The sequence below is a fragment of the Rhopalosiphum padi genome, chromosome 3, assembly GCF_020882245.1.
Source record: "Rhopalosiphum padi isolate XX-2018 chromosome 3, ASM2088224v1, whole genome shotgun sequence".
In the NCBI taxonomy this organism is placed as follows: Eukaryota; Metazoa; Arthropoda; class Insecta; order Hemiptera; family Aphididae; genus Rhopalosiphum; species Rhopalosiphum padi.
Genome location: NC_083599.1, coordinates 73944242 through 73970512, shown reverse-complemented (window position 1 = coordinate 73970512; position 26271 = coordinate 73944242). Strand labels below are relative to the sequence as shown.

The following is a 26271-nucleotide window of genomic DNA, read 5'->3' as shown; positions in this document are numbered from 1 at the left end:
AGGGATGAAAAAAATGCCATAGAAAATATTTATTAGACATTATAAAATATATTTTCAATATATTTTTAAAATCTATAACTACACAGCATACCAAGAAATTTTATTTCATAATTTAATTATTTAACCATCTCAAAAAAAACTTTTGGACATTAACTGCGTAGTTAAAATAAACAATATTATTCTACATTGAAACCCACGTAAAATACATAACGGTAAGGAATTATTTAATAATTGGTCGATAGATAAAGAATACTTATGATTTAAATATTCTAAGTACTAAATAATTGTACTAAAAAAAGTATTTTTTTCGTTAATTTATTTTTTACTCTACATTATATTATTATATCTATACTCGGCTTGAGTTTCCACAATACGACAACGCACATTTGTTTGCCCCATTGAGTTGTTTGATAAGGTAATATTTTCTGTGTATATAAGTTGTATACATTTTCACATTTGAGTGGCATTTGTTTCTTTTGGGCTCATAGATAACAGTCGTACTTGGATTTAACACATTTTTCATTATTTTAAACTATAAATTAATAGTTTAATTTAATTTACGAATTACACGTATTATTATTTTCCAAACGAATACAAATTAAAAGTAGGTTTTACCATACTACTTCAATTAGGTGATAAATTACTATAATATTATCCCCATTAAAATAATTTAAACTAAAAATAATATTTAAATTATTAATGCTAAGTTTTAGTATAATAATCGTTTTCGGTATGATATGATAAAATGTGAAAACATTTAATTTTTGAAATGGATATTTGGATGGAATGCTAAATTGATTTATTAAATCAACTCAATTCAACTTAGCTTTGAGTGATTATGTGCTATATCATTTTAGATTTCTAACCAAATATAGCCACAATCTAAAATAAATAATAAGCTTTCTAAATTCTCTGTATTAAATAATATATTCGGTAATTTATTATCAATCATTGTTGTAACTGTGACGTTGGAACTGGAATAGGTAGTAGTAGAATAGTCATTTCAAAACACAAATATGTTATTGTTGCTGTCACCGTAAACATTCGCCATTGCTGTTGTTATCAGTACCAACAATGATCAATGATTTCAAAATATTTACGCGTTTTGATATTTAGCATTATTTCTGTGACAAAGATTGGGAGCGTATTCAAGAGGTGCTGTGGGTCGAAGAAATGTTTTGAAATAATGCTTTTTAGAAAAAATTTAAAGACATAAAATTATTGTTCATATTCATAAACAAAATATGCAGTTATTTCATTATACTTAACTCACATACTACATATAATACATGCATAAGTGAGTTTCAAATTGATATAGCACAACTTAACTCTAAATAGTTTATATATATAGTTTATTATACACACAAGTTCTAATCACCGATCTCCCCATGACTTGTTAAATTATATTCACACGATGATTATATAGCAATACAACGAACGCAATACTTAGTTGCAACCGTGACAGCTAAATATCATGATAGCATTATATAATTGCATAAACAGCTAGGGTGCTAGTTAAAATTGAGAAAATAAACAGCAAAAAGTGGGAAATTATTTATATATATAATGATTATTATTGTAAAAAAATGACGTGTGTTTTGTTATTACCTACACCTGATAAAAATAATCACAATTTCGTGTTTTTTTTGTACTTTCGGGCCTTGAATTGCATAATAATAATCCATTCATGATCTGAGACTCTGAGTCATAGAATCAGTATTCTACAAGTCATATTCAAATCGTTATATTTTAATATATAAATGGTACACATATTCTTTATTTATATCGTATGTTAATATTTTTTAATTATTATGAAATTAATTTATATAGCTAAAAGAATTAAAATTAAAATTTATATATATTGTGCCTGTATTGTTTTTGAAATCAAATACGAAAATAAGAGAACTATAACAACATAAAAAATATTGACATAATACATATTATGTATCATATAAAATTTAAATAGTGTGTTAATTTTTTTGTATATAATGTACGTGTAATATTTTTATTATTTACTACTTACGGAAATAGGGATGAACTAGAAAACATAATATGGAATATTGTCTATAATTTATTGTCCGTGTATTATTATTATTATTGTTGTTGTCTTTAATGTTAAAGTGTCTGCAATTCTGAAGTTCAGTCTTAGAAAAGAAATAAATATTACTTTGAAAAAAAATTACTAATTATTATTTATTACTTTTGCTGTTAAAAGTTTAAAACGTTTCGCGATTTTTATTTTTGCTATTTATTCTTTGCAATTTTAACTTTTAAAATTTTCACATAACTACCCCTTTAAATTAGATAGACTTGAATCTCAGAAAAAATTATTTTTTCATACACTAATGGCATTTCTGTTTTCTTAAATGATATGTACGTATATATAGGTCTTATGTTCAATACGTTGTTTGATTAAAAAAATAAAGTTAAAGAATAGTGATAATAATTAAAAAAAACTTTTTCCTTTTTCGGGAGTGGAGCATTATAAATGTTATAAACGTATATTTCTTTTACATAGATTTAGGGGTTTCCCAATTTACCCTCTTCCTTTTAATATATTAATGATGTATTGTATACCTATATTCCACTGACAAAGATGCTATAACCATAATAAATACTTATGTTAATATTGATTATTGTCAAAACTCAAAACTCAAAATAAAATATAATAATATTTATAACGATTGCGATTACGAAGTTTATTATATAAATATGGATATAATAAATCTGGTAGGTATGTATTATGAACAAAAAGAAAATATTATATCTATAGGGCTATAGCGTGTTAAACGAAGTACGTGCAGGATTGCCGGGCGTTATATAGTGGCGGTCGTCATAACACTCATAACCACACACTTTCAAAAATATATACATTAATATAATACATCATCATCGCACAGCTCTCCACAAAACCCACATAAGTACACTGATTTACTTGTATGTATAAATATCGATAAAACATATTTATCTTAAGATACGGTATTGTTTAGAAACACACACCACTTAATCATTTAATCAAAAAATCACAATTTTGGGATTATCCAGATAAGATGCGTGCTTATAGCTTTGATTCTAAGAAATTAAATGTCTTCTGTCAACGTTATAAGTATCCGGTAAATATTCGTAAGGACATTTAACTCCATTAAGTGTATACTGTATTTGCGTCTATTCTTGACAGTTGACTTCACACAATGGACAATACGATACAATTTTTCAATTTTCCACAAATAATAAAGGCATGCAATCAATAATTTACCAAAAATATACATATCGATTTTGTCGTAAAAGTAAAAATTAAATTCGGCGTCACAATACTAAATCGTGTGTAGTTTTATGACATCAGCAAATATTCAGATGTATCATATTATATAATATTCATCAAAAGAATTAGATGTAAACATAACCGCGAAGAAAAATATGCTAAAAATAGCCTTAAAAGAAATTCGTTGTGCCGTTAAACGTAATAACGGTTATACGAAAAACCGATGAAAATTACGAAGCAAGAATATTAAACAACGAGTACATATTATTACAATATTGATGATGCTACTATATATATCATATGATACGGAATTATTGTATACACAGTAATGCGTTCTACACACTATTATACCGATAAAGACGTTATGTATACGTTGTGTAAACCAAAGTGAATTGTTGCGGTTCGCGAGTATAAGTACTGTTCAAGACACAATAACAACACGAACGAACAAAAAAAAAAAAAAAAAATACGATGTTTGCAGAGTCGGTCGGTCCACGAGAGACGACCTAACAATCCGAATAAACACACGATAAACGCGCCACGGCCGAGTATTCATCGGATGATCACCGCTTAAAACAAACATGTTTTTCGCTGGCGTGGCACGCCGAACGGGTAATGTAAAGTTGTGTGTTGCCTAAGCAAAAAGTAAGCATTCGGGAAAACGTATAAAGTATTGCGCACAAGTAAGTAAGTATACGTAAGTACAAGGCGTACGCGCGAGCAAACATCCGGCGAGTGTGGACGCGCGTATAAATGATGTATACATGATATGCACCTATACGTGCGCGGTGTGTATACGCGCGAGCGTGTGTGCATTACAGTAAGCTTTCAAACTTTGTATAATATTAAGACAAATACGAACATTTTTAACGAACGAATCAACAGCGGCAGTAGAAATACTGTGTAGTTTTTGGCGAGTTTTACGGGTTGGTGTAAACAAATAATAATAGTAATAACAATAATACTTCTACGGGAAAACTCAGAGGCGGTAACGAAAAACGTATACAACAAAAGACGAGGGGGCCTGAACAAACAAACCTACTATGCAGCAGCAGCAGCAGCAGTAGCAGCAGAGAAAAACATATATGTATATTCATTGCCCGCCCGCCCGCCCGCAATGCCACCTCGGCTAGCCCTACGCCTACGTTGCCGCCGCCGTCGCCCATGTAGTAGTAGTAGTAGTAGTAGTAGTAGTAGTCGTGTATAGCGAGTGTATATATAACTTTGTTGTGTATTATGTTTGTCGACGGACTGTGAATAAATAAAGAACAAGTTTTTAGAGTTTCTGCGGTGATGGCGACGGGAAAACGGAGTTCGTATTATATACGTGTTTTTATTGTATTTTCATAATATAGTACCAGCGCGCGCGGCCACGGCGAAGTATACTTTACTAGCGGTAAAGATAAATACAACTGTATTGTGGTTTAAATTATAAAATAATAATATTTCTGTATCACATACGAAATTGAACTTTTCCGTTTATGCATAAAATCTCCCCAAACAGGACCGAAATTATCAATGATTTGACTTTTATTTTTCTTCGGGACAACAAAAACCCATGGGTAACATTTTAATTTTAAAAGTGGGTCACCGTTATCAGATAGAAAAAAAAATGAAAACAAATATTACTTTATTAATAACTTTACTTTTATTCAATTTGAATTCCTTACTTTAACTTACCTCCCCGAAATATTTCTCTTGTAAGGAAATCAAGTTATGCTGCATCAAAGGAACAACTACCTACCTACTCGATGTTTCACAAAAAATATTTTTCTATATAATATAGAAATTTCTATGTAATAAAGAACAAATGAATCAATTACTGTAACCATAAACTATACATATATTATTCGAATATATTGCATACTTTTATTATTATTAGTTCAGTGAAAATATTTTCACTGGTATAAAAAATTCAAATCAATACAATCTGTCAACTTGCATGGGAAAAACATTGGAAAAATACAATACCAGAAGTCCAATGAATTAACACGAACAATAATTACTACTCTAAAAATATCGGACTATATTCACCAGAAATAAAACAATTGCGGGGCAATATATTATAATATTTATAAACTTACCCGCTATATGTCTATTATTCGGAACTCCAGAGTTGAACAGTTGAACATCATATTATTAAATACCTACAAACATATTATGTAATGTCTTCATTACGAGTTCTTTCAGTAAAGAATAAAAAAATACATTTCAGATCAATTATATGAAATTTTTAGACTGCAACTCGACAAATTGAATTATAGGAATTCAATTTAGATGATATTAAGAAAAAATAAACTAAATAATTGTAAATATAGTTGATAGCTATCGTTTTTGAAGCTATAAGTCGAATAAAAAAAATATTTAAAAACATGTTCGTAAAAAAATTTAAAGTCATGTTAAATATTTTCACTCCGACAAACTTATTAAACGATTATACGAATTAAAAAAAATATACTGCATTATAATAATATATTATCATACTGTTAATTCAAGGGTAATCCATAAATAAATAGGAATATTACGTTGGACAACATAAATATGTATCAAAAGTTATATCATGACAGTATAATTTACAAGCATTACAAAAACATTAGGGTAATATTTATAATTTATATATTATATCATACAAGTTGTATTTATTTTGGTATATTTACTATATGGTTGACACCTGCATATTACGAAATTGCCTTCATGCTTAAAGTATATTTGATGGTTTATTATTTTCTAAGTTCAAAAACATAAGTTTTAATAGCAAAGGAAAAGTTTACCCGATGAATTTCTTTTGTATGTCTTTCAATTTATACTTGTTCTATATATTTGAACTTTTAATATGATATTAATTTTGTTCTTCGATGCTGTTTCAGAAATATTAAATAATAATTACATTACATAAGCATCAATGGTTAACAATATATTGCGCGTATATTATGTTTTATTCATAATATGAATAAGTAGCTTTATATAATTTTAATTCAAAAAATGTTTTACACATCGTTTGGCTTTAATATTTCACGTAAAAAAAATTATGATATGAAAAATGTATAGGTACTCTTGGTAAATAAAAAAATGATTTTCACTATCAAGACACAATATTAATTGTTAGACAGATGATTGGTAGTTCATAATTTCAAAAATCAAACATGACGGTGACATGATTCCATATTTTAATATTAATTTACCGACAATCAACATAACTAATAGGTATCATTATTTGATTTTTACATTTACAAGTTTTTATATTACCTATATGCAGTACATATACTTATCTTATGGCCAATATCATTTTGAAACACTCGTCAAAATTACGTAAACCTAATAGTTCCTTATATTTATTATTTTCATTGAATTGCATTTTTGTTGTATTGTTATTTATATACAGATACATACAATTTCTGAAAAAAAAATGAAGGTCTTCTATTTTATTTTTGTTCAGTATTATCTTTATGCAGATGTGTATTAACTATAGTTAGAAAGTTACTTTTTTAAAAACATTTTAACTACAATTTAGATGTTAATTTTCTAATCAACTTATGAATTTAGTGGTCATGTTAATAACCTAGCTTTTCCTAGTTCCTAATTGATTTAGAATAATCAAGTTTAAAAAAAATTGAAAATTTGATGGTTTTATACGTAAATAAATATTATAATTAAAATAATCCCATAACATAGAATTCAAATATTCAACTGTGTACACTGTACATTACGATAAAAATTAAATAAAATTGTTTATTGTAATTTAGGAATTTAGCTAGAATTAACGCGGTCACTCTTTATTTGATCCACAATCCACATAATAATTAAACAAAGTAGATAAACTGTTTTTTAAACTGAGTTTAGTTAATATTATTTTCAATATTAACTTATAACTTATAAAATTCAATTCAAATAATTTAACAATTAACTGTTAATTTCTAACTCGTCGATCTTGTATAATCTTAACTTAACTTGAGCTAATTATTTTAATTAACTTGCCACCCTTTGTCCTTATTTGTATGAGGTACCTAGCTACATTTTACTTAAATAACAACAATCAAAAAATATGTGTTTAATTGATATTAAGTAGGTAGATGTAATCGAATAATATATTATGTTTGTTTTCCATGTAGACGCCAGAAATAGTGACTGACAAAGATGAATTGGTCGTGACCACAAGTATTCTAAGTTTCGTACTTTGGGGTCCAAAATCTGCAGTTATTAATGAAAATGATGACAATGAATCAACTTTAGTTTGTCATGCATACAATCCGGTCATCAAAACATTTGACCGCCATTACGTCGAAACCAAAATAACATTGGATGTTCAATGTAAGTTATTAATAACATATTATATAGAGTACCTGGATATCTATTATATCAATATAGATATTTAATGTGATATAATAGTACTGGAATATAAAATATAATTTTTAAATTAGTTTTAAGCCATTAGAATAATATATAATAAACAAGTAATGTAATAAGTATGTCATTATACATATGTTTAGATAATTATATCTAAACAATTATACCTGGCAATTTTTTAAATTTCCTTTTAAATTTTTTTTTTCTTAATCGATTTTACTAAATTTCAATTCTATGATTAAAATAATTATTAACTAGTTTTCTACGTTATAAGCTGTCGGACATATTAATTATTAGCATAGTCCTTAGGATTGGAATTACACAACTCAATAACTTACGTTTCACACATATACTACAATGGCTTATAATATTTTAAATAAACATTGCCTTACCCTACACTTAGGGATTCGTATGCGTAACTGATCATAATAAAAACCAGGTAATCTGCTGAGTGCTGACTTTGATAAATACACTTAAAGCGTCTGGAATAAAATAATTAAATTTATCAGAACTTCAATAGTTTCAAAATATTTTAATTAATTATTTATTACACCCAAAATATGAAAGTACCGTAGACAATATTCATAACTTCAATTTATCATAGATATTGTAAAAATAGTAGAAAGTAAATACTGCATACATGTTATAGTGGTGTGCATATTAATAGTATTTTAACTCTATAAATAATATGCTTTTACAATACCTATTTAGTATAAAAAATATTATGTTAACGTGCAAAAGAACAATTGTAAAAAATAAATATAGCCTTTTGCTACCATAATGTCAATAATATACAACTAACACAATATTTTTATGTATATAGTATAGACAGTAGTTAAACGTATATGCATTTTATAACATAATTTGATTATTATAATATTATTAAATTAATATTTGAAATAGTTGACGAAATACATTTTCATCACACTATGCTCTTCGTGCGTCATTTATATACCGCTATTGTATTGTATTTCTGTGTTATTTTTCAAGACCCTCCAATAGTAGAGTTACGATTTGGAAATCGCATGCTGGACACCGGGCGTATCGGTCCTGGAGATGACGTTTACTTCGAATGTGCGGCCCGAGCCAATCCGTCAACTACCATCCGTTACAGTTGGTACCACAACGTGAGTAATCGATCTTACTGGTGTTTATTTGAATTGTACGTTTCGATGTCGTATATATTTTGCCAATACAGTACAAAGTGTTAATAACAACATATATCTTCAGAGTCTATGTACAATAAAATATTTCTGTTTTATACGCTTTCTTGAAAACTTTTTAAACTCGATTTAAAATTAAATATATCCTACGTTGTGTGCACGTTTTAAACCGTCGTCTGGATTCATTTTAATGTGGGAGATTGACTTTTTTTTCTTCTGGAAATTGAGACTTAATTATCATTAATACTTCGCGTAGGTACCTCTAGTACACGTGTATATACTACACGTGAACAGTGGCAATAATAACTATTACTAGCGCATTGGACTTAATAAGTTCCGCGAAGAAAGCATTGAGTCGTATTTGGAAATACAATCGATCAAATAAATATCAATTTAAATTTAGATAATTATTTATAATTTCAAAGTTTGAATCATTGTATTTCAAAACGATTCACACATTGTATTACAAAGTTTAAGTTATCTTTCAAAGTTTGAGTATGTACTTATTTAATAACCACGAATGTGGATTCCCTGAATTTATTCACCACTGTTAGAATATTATGAAACAACATTAATCGTGGATTATAATTTTAAGCAATAAATACATCGAGTTATAAATGGTACCAATAAGGTGAATCGAAAAATAAATAATAATATTATATAGTCGACGAGAAATAAATATATTTTACCATAATTGAATTGATAGTATAACGTCCGTGCTCATCCATGCATATGCAGTCATACGGACAACTGATTATTGAATACCGTTTACCTATACAATTTTTATGTTGTGATAGATTAAAACTTAATAATTAGGTAGATTAAAAAATCTGTAATGAATAAATTAAAAAGTTTAAACAAATTATAATATGCACAATACTTACGTCTTATTCCCCATAGAAATACCTAAATATTTTATCATTAAATCGGAACATAATATAACCATAAAAAAATAATCATAATGTAACGCATTCAATGTTCTACAACATACTATACTTGTCAATAGAGCATAAGTATCTGTAAAAAAATAACGATAATGGATGTATTGTTTGTTTTAAAGTACTGCGGCTATATTATTAACATGTGAACGCTAAAAATGTAGGGTTGAAATATGATTTAAAGGGTAGGGAAAAATGGATGTCCTCAAACACAAGTATTATTATTTTTCCATGCCCACACCGCGCCGCCCCATCTATGTATCATTGTTGGAAGATTTATTATTTACACCGTAAGAGTAATTTTGTAGTTGTCATCTTTACTATATACTAACAATAATTCTCGGGTGGTAGATATGAAAAGGATCATTTACAAATGAAAAGCATATTATAGAACCATCATCTCATATTATATTATATGTATTATTGTGAATACATCACTTGTCTCCCTATCTTTTTTATTTATTTTTTTATCAAGTTCTCGTATATGGTTTCTATTATGGGCCAAAACGGTAGAGGGAAATGACAAATCACGTGCATCGCATTGATAAATAATATAAAAGTATACACTTAAACAATCACGGTATAAGAATTGACACACACGACACACTATTCATATTACCTGAATATATAAATATATATATATATATAAATATATATATATATAGCTATATGAGGCCTACATGTTAGATAAAAAAAAAAAGACAACAACGTGATCACCGCGGATAAAAAAGTAAAATAACACAAAACCTTCAATGGTGAAAAACCACAATAACACTATATATACACCTAATAAACTAAACTCCCGATGATTTATCATTGCTTCGAAATGTAAACAAATAAAATAACACTTTATCGCATGACTGGAAATAAATGAGCTACAGTCTTACAAAGGCGCCAAAAACTATCTATTTTAGGTTCTATTGAAAAGCACTATGTTACTTGTAAATTGACAAGTTACTTTTTATTCTGATGACTTTTAAATTTAACTCGTTACCGAAGACTAATATTGAGTAGGAATCATGGACACGTATATGCAGTTTTTGTTTTGTGGTTTTTAAATGCAGCTTATTCTAAAAAATAATAACTTAACAAAATTTATATTATCAAAGATCCTATAATAATACTTAAACTAAAATTACCTACACATAATGTAATCTGTTACATATTATTTAGTACACGTAGAACATTTCTTCCTTTTTCTTTTAGTTATTATGAAATAATTATTTTTCTTATAATTATTTATTTTATTTTTACAATTATTTGAAATACACAAGTTAATTAAATTTTAAATATGAGCTAAACTTCAGTCTTAACGTTCAGCGTTTTGATTATAGCTAGTAAAGGCAAGAGACATTATTAGTGATTAAAATATTAAGAAAATACATTGTTAAATCACATAGCTTAATAATTAATTATATTTATACAATTATACATTTTAATTAAAAATTTATATTATATAACTATTATTTTATTGATTTATAATATACTTAGTACTATAAATAGTAACTTAGATAAATAGAGATATCACAATGGTGTTTTTTTTAAATGTATTTTTAAACAAGTAATTCGAGAAAGTTAATATTTTCCCAGCGGAAATAAAAATTCAGCAGATCACTTTTTTTTATAACTTGTAAATTAATTTTAGTTATACAATAGAATATTAGGTAACCGATTATTCAGTTAACCAAATTTAATAGACACCTAAATTGCTTTACTTTGTTAGTTTACACTGGTGAGTCAGAATGTCATACCCAAGATTTTTCATTAGTGAATGTAAATATAGTAAATAAAAATTAAATACCGTAATAATTTTTTTCTTAAATTATATATAATTATAGTAGTATATTATATAACTTATATATACTTAAATACAACATCATGTATATATAAATGAAAGAGAGGTTCTGTTTTATATTAGGTACGTTAAATTATAATTTTATAATTTTTATTTTTTATACAACTACAATATAAATTTATTATATAATTCAATCTTCTAATTGCATTATTCAGAAAATAATTTGATTCAACAATTTTGAAAATATATTTTTTACAAAATTTGAAATCATCAAAAAATAACATCTTTCAAAACAATTTATAATTATACAATAGTATTCTGATATATAAAAAAAGGCGGGCAAGAGGATACTACTGTGCTGTATAGTAATTGTCGGGTAGATTTGGAGTGGGTCACTGTAATGGATGTATAAAAATTGAATTGAATAATATTATATAGTTGTATATTGTATACGAAATGCGATTCTAAACAGAGACAGATCGTCAGCCTATATCACCAAGTAATTGTATGATACATTTTTTTTTTATATTGCTATTATTTATTAAAGTAATTTATTTTGCTATTAGTATTACGATATAGGTTAATTTCATTTTTGACGAAAACACATTGCATTTATTATATTAATATTTAATTATTATAATATTTATATTTATACCATATATTTTATTATTGATTTATGTCAATACCAGATTACCGTAAAACAGTGTAAATGGTATAAATATATAATATCTTAAAATTAATCTAAATGTTTTAAAAATATCATAGCGTAAAGTAAAATTTATAATATACGTACAATTTTGAATTTCCCAAAACCCTATAAATAACATTTTTTAATTAAAAAAAATAATCATGTACCTTTATATTTAGATTTTTTAAAGTCCAACATGAAATACTTATAAGCAATATTTTATTAAATGTTCAAGCTTTAGCTATACAAATTGAAGATTTTATAAATTTTTACTACAAAGTATGCGTGAAAATTTCCGATTATTAAAAACGTTCTGACAATTGTTTATAATATAGTTTAAATATTTTTATATTTTTACATGGTCGAATAAATAAATTGCTTACCGTATGTGAATCGTAATAATAACCTGCATTGAATAACTGAAATTTCTGTATTCTATAATATTGGTGCCTAGGTCTCTACTACATACTTTGGTTTTTTGTTTTTTTTTTTAGATAATTTTTACGTTTCAATTATTTGCTTGTATCTATTTAATTTTTATATTTAATTATTGTAGCACTAATAAGTTAAATTATTTACTATGTTTATAAATAAATATTTATTTGAAAATGTATAAAGATTTAATTAAAACTCATAAAAACAATATTACTATCATTTAAATTCAACAGAATAATACAATACCTATGTATTTAGACATATAGTTATTAGTTCTATTATTTCATAAATCGAATTATTGTATTTATTTTATATCATATCAATATGAGTGCATGTATGCATATAGCTACATGATATATACAGGGTTAATATTACCGGTATATGATGGAATTAGTATAAATTATTTAAACTTTTACATTTTTATTATTTATAAGTTAACGTAATCATTCATACCTATTTGTTAAAAAATAAATACTAAAATATTCGTTCTTCAATATGCCATTTATTAGTAAATATTAAGATTAAAATTTGACATAAACTGCAATATTACCTTCTATGTAGAAGGTAGTGGTAGACATTTAGTTATTACATTTTTACTTGTGATATTTTTTAATATTAGCTTAAATAAAAAAAATGTAATTTATTTACTTTAAAGTACACCGACAAATAGTAATCAGATTGCAATATTTGAATACTGACTAATAATATATTTAATCACTATTTACATATTATGTTTCTTAAAGTAAGTATATAATAATTTAATGCAGTTACCTAATGTAATTTACATTTAGTGGCCTTAGACTCTGAGGGTAAATCTAATAATTAATTATAAACAAATATTTAGTTATTTAGTTATTCAATATAGCTATTTTAAATTATAACACTGGTTGTATCCACATAATCAAAAAGATTTTACCAAATACCATTGTGCCTTGTTTACATTTAGATTTTGTCCGAAAATTGTTCATAAAAAATATTATAGTGACCTTTTTTTATACTATTCATGGCATAACCTTAAACATGGCGTGAATTTAATTAATGCTTATTAAATTTCGTATAAAATACGTAATTTACTTTATATTTTATGTTTATAAGTTACAAACGTACCTATAACAATCAATTTCTTGAAATAGATATTATTGATATATTTTACAGATTTATTCAATAGTTACGTATTTTGTTATTAACGATTTATTTAATCGTCTAATAAATGTGATTGGTTAAATTAATTTGACGAGTACCTAGTACCATCGGTACCTACTGAATAATTAAAATCAAATCAACTCATGAATAGAGTGTAATAATTCAATCCATGAAATCTTCTGTAAATGTATAAATAAATGACTAATGAACAATCCGAACGAAATATAACGATCAATAATATAATTTGTTGGTTTAAAAACAGTGAAAAAAATTATTCGCTTTCATGATATAACATATCATTCACAAATTCATAATTATTATATCAACGCTTTTAAACGTCTACTAATATTAAACAAAACGATTTCATCTTGATGTTGTCCAATCATTGTAGTCTATCTATTTGTTCGTTCTCATTTTTATTCGAATAATTTATTCATGTCAAAGGAGGTTATTTGTAGACGATAATCAATATATTATTAGTTTATGGTACCCGACACTATACGGCGGCGTAATGGTGGATTTGCATTGAGTTGAAATTATTAGCAATCAATAATTATTGCGTTCGCCACATTATAGTGTATACTATATAAATCGAAATTCGAGAAAACGCTCGAGCCCGCAGCTTGACGCAATCAAATTTGTGGTACCTATCCTACATAATATAAACCATTAGTGTAGTCGTGTATTATTTGGCGAACGAGAACTGGCGTTATCGATGGCCGTGTGCGCATAGGTAGATTCGTAATAATATATCAGTGTGTTTGTGCGTGAAGTATGTCAAACCACTCTTAAAGTGAATTGCTTTAAAATTTAATGTAACACAATAATTCAGATCTAATTTGTTTTCACCCGTCATTGAGTGTCTCCGTTGCCGACAACCGCTTTGTGCGCTGGCTTGAGCTTATTATGCACACTATAATATGTACAATGTACCCCTTCAATTATTGCAACGCAGGGTGTTCGGCTGACGCAAGAGACGGAGAAAAGACGATCGGACGACGGTGACAAAAGGGGCGAGAAGAGAAACAACAGGCTGGCGGGTCGCGTTATACAGTACAGTCAGTTGGGTAGTTTGGTTTTGCAGTCCGTGAAGGCCGCTGCAGCGGGAAAATATTCGTGCCAGGCGACTAATGGGATCGACAGCGACAGCAACGATGAGAACAAAACGATCAGCAACACAGTTCGGTTGTATGTAAAACGTAAGTACGGCTAATTATTATTATTGGCATTTTAAAACGTCATTAAATTATCTCTCAATTAGGTATGAAACTGACACAAAAAGTTTGAAATTATTACCTGTATAGGCTATAGTATGTAATGAATTATAATTTTACAAATACGTAAAATACGTAAAAACAAAAATTTAGAGTAAAGGTATCAAAACGTTCTATGCGTAATTTTCGACTTGTCAAAGAATGTCTATTTAAACAAATATTTATATTTTTCATTTCACGAATCAACAACTATAAAAGTGTCATCCAGATATATTATATTTGTAAGATCTAACATCAAATCCTAAATATTGTGTTTATAAAATTATATGATAATATTATATACAAAGATATAAAAATTATTTAATTCCCTCCCCAAAAGTGCACACTCAAAAAAATCAAAAAAATCCTAGATCAGCCACTGCATATTATAATATTAATAACGGTAAATTTGAACTAATATTTAAAAAATTATATGTTTCTTATAACCATGAAGATGTTCCGGTGTGCCAGCATCGTGAAGATATTTATATTATTACAAAAAAAACTGACGCAGCCACTGGGCCAGTGATTCGATGTCGGGCAGGTCATGGGCATCCGCCGACCATCGAATACCATTGGAAATTCTATCCTGAACAAGCAGAACTAGAATCCCACAATAGAAGTCCCCTTGAATCCAATGAAATGACATTAACTGGGCGATCAATAAGAGAACTAGACTCATTACTTACGGAAACAGCTGTCCAAGGCAGTGACGGTGGAATATCATATACATTTACCACAAGTACGCCAGTATTAAAATCGTATTTATCAGTCGTATCGGCTGCAGCCTCAGCCTCTTCAAGCGCAGTTCGTCCAAACTTTCTTCACGGTCGACTAGAATGCCGGGCCGTCAACACAATGGGCATACAGAATAAACCCTGCGTTTATCATATAACAGGTAAAATTAGCTGACATTAAACACTCAACATCAATTATGCGTTCTCACTGCAGGAAAACTCGTTTCACGAAATTATTTACTAACCCTGATATTTTAATATTGCGGTATTTTACGACATTGACATTTTGGTGAAAGCATATTTAAATATTTTTCGTCAAAATGTATATTTTGTTACCTAATAAAAAACCATTAGCGTTGATCCCACTTAACAATATTTAGATTTATTTATAGAAATAACGACAATAGTAGTGAATACAAATACGAGTATTTTACGTATTATTAAAGAAAAACAAGTGCTGTACTTTTCTTTGGTTTTACACTTTAACGTTTAATAATATAATCATATTTATATTACTACGAAAGTATAATAATTATAAGAATATTATAATTATTTTAGTAGGTTTATTTTTATTGAAAATTTAGATTGTAACTAACGAGTAATCACAGTGTTTTAATATGCATTTTCTTTTCTATATGAAAAAATAAACATTATACCTATACATACCTCTTCTTTAGGTTATTATACGAGGGGAAAAATAATGTTTAGGTTTGTGGTTAGTTGTGGGTATTGAATAATTATATTGGCCTTCTAAAGGTCTTTAATTTAATAACTGTCGACCTTATATTTATATAATTATGTCGTAAATGCATAAATAATAAAATTATTGATTCTATAAAAAAATGTAATAGTACTAAAAGTAAATAATTTAAAAATATATTCCAAACGTTTTCTTAGCGGTTACTCAAATAAAGATTTAAATATACCTTGTTGGCTATGGCTAAACACAATAACTTTGGACTATTATATATTATATTATTAATACGAAATGTATTAAATTATAATCTATATTTATTAAAAAAGATTAGATATTAATGTAAATTTAAATTGGTATACTTATTAATTTATATTTATTTGTTTTGTATAGTCTACGTAGTATATTAAAACGACATTATTATTTTTGTTTTATACATATATACATGAAAGTGTGTATACATATCATAATATACTTCGTTATTATATTCTAATGACAAACAACCCATATTTAATTTATATTATTAAATCTCATAACAGTATTATTTATTATACTGAAATCATGTTATTTACTTTAATTATAGTTGTATAGTAATGGCTCCCAACCTCTTCTATTCCACGCCCACTTTAGTGATTTTCAAAGGTCTCGCACCCTCTTACTATAAATTGAAAAAATTGAATATGTATAATTAAATAAATACAAATTTGACTTCGTTATGACAGCTTGCGCCTCCTCGGCAATATGTACACGCCCTCACTCCCCCCCTATTTGAAGTGCGAGTCCTCTAGGTTGGGAAACATCGTTGTATAGTATTATAGATTAGCTTAATTTATTAGTTTTTACCCTAATATTAACGGCATGTTGTATTTACAGACAAAACAATGATCAATCAGGGTAGTAGAGATCTTCAAGAAATCACTGATTGTCGGTCAATATCAAAGAAAGAACTGTTGAACGAAGACTCAAACACAACTGTGACACATCCTTGTGGAACCAAAGTGGAAGGCATCGTCACCAGCATTTATAGAAGAACACGATTTTGCATAACATGTTCATTGAACACGTCTTCGTTACATTATCATCAACATCGGCCCAATAATTACGTTTTACAGCTTTTTAAGTCCACGCCTAGAGAAGCGCCTGCAGCGGTTGCAGTTGCGTTTAATGTGACTGGCGTTACCATAACTGATAGTAATAACGGAAACAGCAGGGCTAGTATCAACGTACAAGACGATAGCGATTACTATTTTGATCCCGAAGAAGACGTGGTGGATAGCAATGTAGGTGATTATAATCTGGACACTAAGAATGCAGTCCAGAAAGTGGTGTTTGTAATCGATGACAGCATAGAACCTGGAATATATCGTGGAAGGATTTACAATAGTTATGGGAGCACCATATCGGCGATTATCAAAGGAATGATCAATGTTGCAGCAGTGCCATTTAACGATATCAATGACAACGATAGTTCCAACTATATTATTGACGACATCGGGGATAACACAGGTAGGTTTATCAGCTTTAACTATTTAACACGAAACACATAATCAATCCTAGTATTAAACACGCGTTAATGTAATAAAATATGATTTTGGTAATTTTAATTTAACCTCTAAATGTTAACATAAATATTATTTAGCTACTTTAACAGATATACCGTTTCTCTAAAAAACTTGTTTTATCGCCATGTATAAATCATGTCAACATTTAATCCATGTGTTGCCCTTTTAGTGATAACGAAAAATTTTTTACGAACCACACGCCCAATGTGCAATAACAAATAATAGAATATGAATATAAATAGAATAACATTCTATAGAAAAAATATTAGTTACCTCCATAAAATTGACATGAATAGTAGGATATACCTACGTCCTGCCTATTTTCATGAATTATATTAATAACAGCTATAATATCATAAATACATGAGGAGAAATTCATTTTACGTTATAGACTTATAAAGTATAATTTAGCATAGGTACCTACTGCCTATATACATGATATACGGGCCACCGTATAATACTATATTTCCACCAAAAATTAAAAAGGTTCATTTCCTGTTTCCGCCAAAAAAAGTTTGGCAACCGATGATTTGCATTTTTAGGCAATTTATTATGGGCCAAGTAATATTACCTATAAGCAAAAGTGCTTTGAAATTTAAAAATAATCATAAATAAGTACCGTACAATAATGTACTGAAATAACCGTAAATAATGAAAATATGAATAAACGGTTTGTTTTAATTATATGACTTTTTAAAAACTATTATTTAAATGCAAAATTAATTTTACTATGTACAGTTTTATCATTACATTTAAAAATATTTGAATAAGATCGAAATGTAATTATTTTTAAAAACAACAATTTATTTGAACGACTTATTTAGATTCTGAGCAGAGTGATGAATGTATTAATTTTATAAAGACGTGTTCTTTTATTCTTTTTTTTTTGTATTTATCATTAACTTTTTAATCAGGAAAAATTCTTCGACATTGAGTGGGTGGGTGATTAGATTAAAACTCGAAAATAAAAAATATCCAAAAAAATTTAATGTAGACTGGCATTTTTACACAAAATCAATTTTTGACATAATCGATTTTCTGAATTTACCATTGTAATTTAAAAATAAATAACGGTATATATTTAAAAATGTTATTTTTATATATTAATATTAATTTATTTCTATGTATAATAACATTTTCGAAACCTTTTTAACTTTATTTATTTTTAGTCGTTTACAATTTTTAATAATTTTCTAAAAATGTTCGCATAGCTAAAAAGCTTGAAATTTTAATACAAAGTTCTTCATAAGTATCTATTAATGTCGAGGTTAAAAAAAAAGTTGATAGTAGAATGTAGATCAACAATATTTTTTTTATGAGCGCTTAAAATTAGAAATTTGAAGAATTTCGTTAAAATCAAGTTCTAATTATTTATTTAATAATATGATAGTTATTCATACGAAATTGTGAACTATGAATGTTGATGGTTAAAATAATTATAAAATGTACAAAGCGTCGAAGTTAAAACATTTTAACAATGTGAAAAATTAAACGCAAACCTATTTTTACTTGGTCTACTACTACACTTTGTACAAAAAAAAAAAAATTTCACCGCTATAAATTCACCACACTATACGACCAAATAGTTTTCGCATTCTCAAAAATTTCGCCATTATGTTGAAAGTGTATTATATATGCGGCGTTGGATATTTAGATGAAACAGTGGAGCTAAAATCAGTTGCTGGAAAATCGAGCAACCCAAATTAAACGATTGTATAGATAACAGCTATACTATCTATTCTTAACGCTATATTATGAACGCGTGCACGCATACTGTAGGCGCACAACAACAATCATAATAATAATATATGTGTCTTAATATAAATGTGGTGTGCATGAAAAATAAATAAAATATATTTATAAGAATTATAACTTTTGTCAGCTCTCGCAGGTTGAAAGGGGAAATATGAGGAGCTTTGGTGTAATGGCGTGCACACCCGACGGACCGGAAACAGCCGAGATAATCCTCGTTCCTCTCTCCCAACTTCCGGTACCACGTGTATCGCTTCCTTCGTCTTCGCAGTCTTTGTGACTGTGCGAATCTTTGTATAAAACGCGACGAAGGCGTTGTTGGCATAACAATATTCCGTATATTATAGCCGAGCGTTGTACCCGTACACGCACACACATAATAATAATAATAATAATAATAATAATAATAATAGCTACTATGTGCAATCGGAAGCTGTGTTTATCGATGTGTGATTTTTGATTGTAACAACAAGTGTGTGTATTATACAAAATATGTGTGTACACGTTGGTTCAAAAGAAAACAGCGTCATTTTCGTATATAGTCAACGACAACTGGAGATAGTAATCTGTTATAGGTGGTGACGGTGGTATAGAGTGTAAGTAGTGGGGATATATATATATATATTATACACGTATAATATACACCTTAATACCTTTAACACCACTGTTGCCGCCGCGACTGTCGACGACGAACGAACAGCAGTAAAATGATTATACGTGCGTTTCCGGTACGATAGACACTTGTATAAGAGACAAGAATAAATGTTTAATACGTGAGAGATATGACTGTGTATTTGCAGGTGCGTGATAGATAGAAGACGACCAGAGACACGAGGTTATAATATTATTATTATTATTATTATTATCATATTATTTCATATAATAATACAGATGGATAGCGATAGCGTATATGAGCTGGTTATAGGTACACTACGTGAGTATAAGACATTTACGTATGTTCAACGAATTTATAAATATTTTTTTTAAGTACCTAATTATTTTACCTGTGTAGGTATATTATTTTTTTATATTCGTAGGTTCGTGGCTTAAAAATCTTGTGAAAAAACACGAACGCTATAATATTATAGGGATACCAAAAGCGGTTTTTAAGATTGATATACTATACTATATTGTTACCTATGCTGTTTAGTCTGTAGTTGGTCAAACGTTTTTTACGTCTACCGACTTGTACGAAAATGTTGTTTACCCATGATAATAATAATATTATTTCGTTGTTTTATTACACATGTCATACACTGTACTAACATGATGACACAAGAAAAATATTATGTAAAGTTTTGTTTTATATCTACGCATTTGTATCTACCTATTGTGTATAATAATATACACTTTATATGCATTATTATTTATATTACTTAAGCGAACTACTAATAACAGAGCTGGTTAACAAGCCCATAGGTGTTTTATACTTTTGTAAAGTGTTAAAGGGTAAATATACTATTCAGTCATTTTTTAAAGTAAATAGGTACTATACAGGAAGAATAATAAATTATCTGTATTTCATGTAGCCACGTATAGATACCATAGATACTTATTAAAATTCAATCGACCATTGTCGAAAACAGACACGTTTCACATAATCGAGATTTATTTTGATATTTTTTTTTTATAAAATAGGTGAGATTATTATACTTAATAAAAATAGAAAAAACAATCGTTCATAAAAAAAATGAAAACTGAAGAAATATATTGGTAGGAGTAGCCCAGAGTAGGTCCTCTCTTAATATGGATGAATAATATTTTGCGATTTGTGAAAATTCTCAATAGTCAAAATGTTTATTTCTTTTTTTTAAATAATATTATAATTGGTTATTACTTATTACCAGGGTTCGAAAATTATAGCATTAAGAAAGTACATTTTTCATGCTTTAATATGCACTTAAAAACACAAAAAATTGGTAAATATGCAAAATAAAATTGTCAACAAAGCTTTTTAAATTGGTTTTTGTAGTATATGATGTAAGTATTTAGTAGGATCTATAATTGGGTCTTATTCTGGAACGTAAATACAATGTACCTATTTGAAATTTGAAAATTGCAGTACAATTGGAGTCTAACAAAATTTTAAAAATAACTAAATTATTGGAAATGAGTGGGAAAAATTGTCTAATATCATCGAAGATAACAACCAATAACGTATCTACTATTTGAAAATCAAAATGCATGTTTTTTTTGCGTATTTGTATACTTTATTTGAGTTATATTGTATATTTCCTTTATTATATAAAATATGCATATGTGCACGGCTATTAATAACACTTATAACTTTTATAACTTTAAATTAGCAAAATAGCTCTAGAAACCGTGAATATACATAAATTAACAAAATATTATTTCTTATACAACATTAGAAAAGTGTGAAACAAATTCGTATTTTACTTTTGATTTTTTATGACTTACTGAAAAATATATTCATTTGTTAAAGCTTCCAAATCTTGCTTATTAATTTGCATCATATTTTTTTCTTTATTAACAGATTTCATAGTTTATTGCGCATATATATCGATGATTTTTAAACTAAATTTTTCATGTAGAAATAAGCATTGTATATAAAATTAATAACTTGCGTAATATAACATTTTTTTATATATATAACAGTAACTTTAAATTATAATAATATTACCTGTTTTCATCAAATAACTGTTTAGCTATTAGTATCTTAAATCTGAATGCATATACACAAATAAATCCCCATCTATATTTCAAAGCCAGTGAAGTCTCATTGAGACTAAGAGTACTCTATCTAGCTACTTATTAAGGGGATTCGATTCCATCCAATTTTAAGGAGTTCAGTATAGACAATTTTCTACGTACGTGCATGTGGGTCGTATAAATGTAAGTAAGTTAATGTTTAGCTATTTATAAAAGAAATACCTGAAAGCTCCTTCAGTCCTCACACGCTCACACGTGTCAATAACGCATTACACGAATATTAGTTATTTTGTTGTTTATTTTTTGGTCAAAAGTATCAATATTTTTCCAATTATATTAACTAACCCGTTTATTTGATAACATTTTTAAAAACATATTTGAATCACTTCAAAATTATTACAATTTTAAAATTCTTAATATTTAAAATTTTAAAATATTATTTTAAAGTCTTTGAGTTCAATTTAAAAAACTAATTTACAAGTAAACTTCATAACTCTATAACGAATTTAAATAATATGTTCATAGAAATTTTATCCAATGACTTCCAAATCGGTACGGTTAGCATAATATAGGTTTATTTTGATTTTTGGTATAAAACACAGGATTGAATCCCTGAAGAAATTTAAAATAGTCAATTTTAACAAAATGAATAGATAAACTATTTTAAATTAAAATATAATTATATACATCCATAATGTCTATTAAATATGGTCACATACTCGCATAGCTAGTATGCCATATTACATGTCAATAACAATTGAACTAAGGTGAATTATGAAATTATATAGAAATACAAATACTGTTTCGAATGGCTCAAATTTCTTAAGCAAGTCAATAGTCATCATTAGGAAATCATAATTTTATAAAATTTACAAGACAACTGTTTGTAACCGTAATTTTATTATGTTATTTTTTTCAAAAACATACCATTATTTTTTGTAAAATACAAAAACAATATTCAGTTCATTAAAAAAAAAAACAACAATATAGTATAACTTGTAAAGTAATTAATAATTATCCTTAAAATAGTATTATTGAAAGTAAATAGCTATATACTAGAGTTACTTTAGTCTTTAGAGGTATCTTTTTAATTTTTTTTTTTGAAAATATAATTGTATCATTTGATTTTAATATTTAATAAATCCATTGCTTTTAAAACTAAAATACAAATATTCAATGTAGTTAACAACTCTTTAAGAAAGATCCTATTTAAGTTTTAAATCAAATAAAATAACAAAAGGAAACTTTTGAATACAATTTGTAAATGATTTCTTATTTTTATGAGACTATAATAATTGAACATTTTGTGGTCAATTATAATGTATTTTATTTGATACACTGGAAACAATTGTATACATATTTGTTTGTTTTTAAAATTCTAGATGAAATATAAATTATTTATTTAAAATAAGTACCTATAGATATGTATTTTTTACATTTACGGACCGTACTTACAAGGGTTACATGATATGGTACATTTTAATAGTAGTTACAATTGTGTACACTATATTTACTAAAATAAAGTTTAGATTATTATTTATATTATAGGTGGGTACTTGCTAAAAATAGCATAACTCATTATTATTCGTATAGTTAACAGTAATGTTGACTTGTTATATGCATGTAGATACTATCATAGGTGAGTGTATAAGTATGTATTCAAAGTAAAACTTACCATTTTACATAAATGTACTTAACCTATAATGCAGGAGTATACATATTATATTAAAGTTTATATACAATTTCTACGGATATAATTATTCTTAAATAACAATATTTAATGAAAACAATGTTGTATAAGAAATAAACACATTTATTCTTCAATAGAGGAGAGAAAGGAATATTGTTTTCCAAAAAACACCGCGTTACAAAAATATTATTCACTCCATAAAAAATAATTTATTTTAACTCTGTGTAATAATATAAATAAAATTGTTTCTATTTTGTGTAAAATTAAAATACGCATAGGTATTTTTGTGTGGTTATGGTTACCCGTTGACAACAGGTTGTTGTACAACATTTATCTAGAAATCTGCAGTAGTGTAACAAACATTTTTTATTTTAATAACTCCTTTTTTTTATTTAGATCAATTTATGCATTTATTTATGTGTCTCATTCCCCGCAATACTCTCTGCTAAGCCTGATACATCTGTACGCTGGACGCTTTTCTCGTTTCTGGCAGCATCCCTAAAAGTCTTTAGAGGTTATTGGACAGTTATCATAAGACAACAATTTTAAGCAAAACGACCATATGTGTCTATATACGTGCATGATTGGATCAGATACTCATTTGTCACTACTGAACACGTGTTTTAATTTTTTAAAGATTTTGGCCGATTTTTCACCGGATTTCACGAGGTAACTTAATGACACCTCGTTTTTCTTTTTACACGTCACACGTTTACAGACGTGATGACTCTACGGTATTAACTTTAAAAATTCGTACAGCAAACAATATATCTCCGATCACTATCAAACTTGGTAAACTACTAAACTAGTGTAAAAACTTGTGTACTTTACGATAAGCTCATTTTGATGCCATCAGTGTTACCACGTGAAGCACTTGAAACAGTTAAAACAAATACTCGTTATTTGTTTGCCACGATTCGAAATACTTTATCACAGTTAAATAAAATAATAAATTCTAAAATAATTTAATAAATTATTGTTGAGCATAAATGTTCATAAACAACAAAAATAATTACACTCTATAAGTAGTATAATAATATATAAATATATAAATTAGGAAACGATAATAAGTGATTTTTAAATGAAAAAAAAAATGATTATACTTTAGTTATTTTTAAATATTAATTACTCATATTACAATAAATAAACATAGATTTGACATCTTATAATCATAGAAATCACATTTTTAAATTAAATCTTTGTTTAAATAATAATTAATCTATAGCAGCAGCAGTGCATAACTTTATTGATATAAAAATAATTAGTTATTAACTAACTTTACTTTAATGTTAGTGTAATGGAATTGTATTGGTGTCACAACTCACATTGACTAGAAAAGTTCAGACCTCGCTCGCGTTCTACTTAATAAGTAGACGTGTGTATAATTTAATAATTTATTTTTATCTTCAAGTTACACGTCAAAATATTTAGATTACCTACAAATTACAATATACGTCACAATCATTAATATTATAAATATATATATATATATATATTATATTATAATTTATCAATCATTATTATTATATTAGATCGTCAGTCGTATTATACAACTTATATACAAAGCCATATGTAGGTAATATACTAGGCTAATAATATACTGTTCCTTAGGTTTTGAGGCGGAAAATTGCAATACCCGCTGCAATTACTAATATTAATAATATTATTGAAATTGAACGGTGACATTTTTGTGTGACTATACTAACTAACTAACTAACTATACCTTCTTATTCTAACCTGTGTTTCTGTACAAATTACCGTTGTGATAATACATCCGTGTTTTGCGGCAAAGAACAGTGATGGCTGCGACGGAAATATACTTGCGGCGATAGATCCCTAAGATCCCTTTATTATATCCTACAACACTAGGTATATACCGATTATGATATTATAATATATTATAGGTACACGCACAACTATCGCTTATACATAGCTACACATTCGTTAATGCTATGTTTAAACACCTGGGGGTAACTGTTTTTGAAGCGTAATTTCACTCCATATACATCTCATTAAACACATACAACATGTAACGTATTATACGAAGAAAAATCGTTTACCGTAATATTATTACTTTTTTTATATTTTTTTATTTTTACTATTATTTTGTTATTTAAATTTTTGCATGTTGTATCGCATATA

The 26271-nt window shown here is 27.2% G+C and overlaps 1 protein-coding gene across 1 annotated transcript in view; it reads left to right on the top strand.

Moving 5' to 3' along the window:
- The window catches only part of LOC132926342 (uncharacterized), a 157545-nt gene that overhangs the window by 123778 nt on the left and 7496 nt on the right, over nucleotides 1–26271 (top strand). The window contains exons 8-12 of the mRNA XM_060990693.1: nucleotides 7372–7570; nucleotides 8597–8733; nucleotides 14724–14967; nucleotides 15476–15919; nucleotides 17326–17958. Coding sequence (XP_060846676.1) covers nucleotides 7372–7570; nucleotides 8597–8733; nucleotides 14724–14967; nucleotides 15476–15919; nucleotides 17326–17958 — 1657 coding nt within the window. The remainder of the gene's footprint in view (nucleotides 1–7371; nucleotides 7571–8596; nucleotides 8734–14723; nucleotides 14968–15475; nucleotides 15920–17325; nucleotides 17959–26271) is intronic.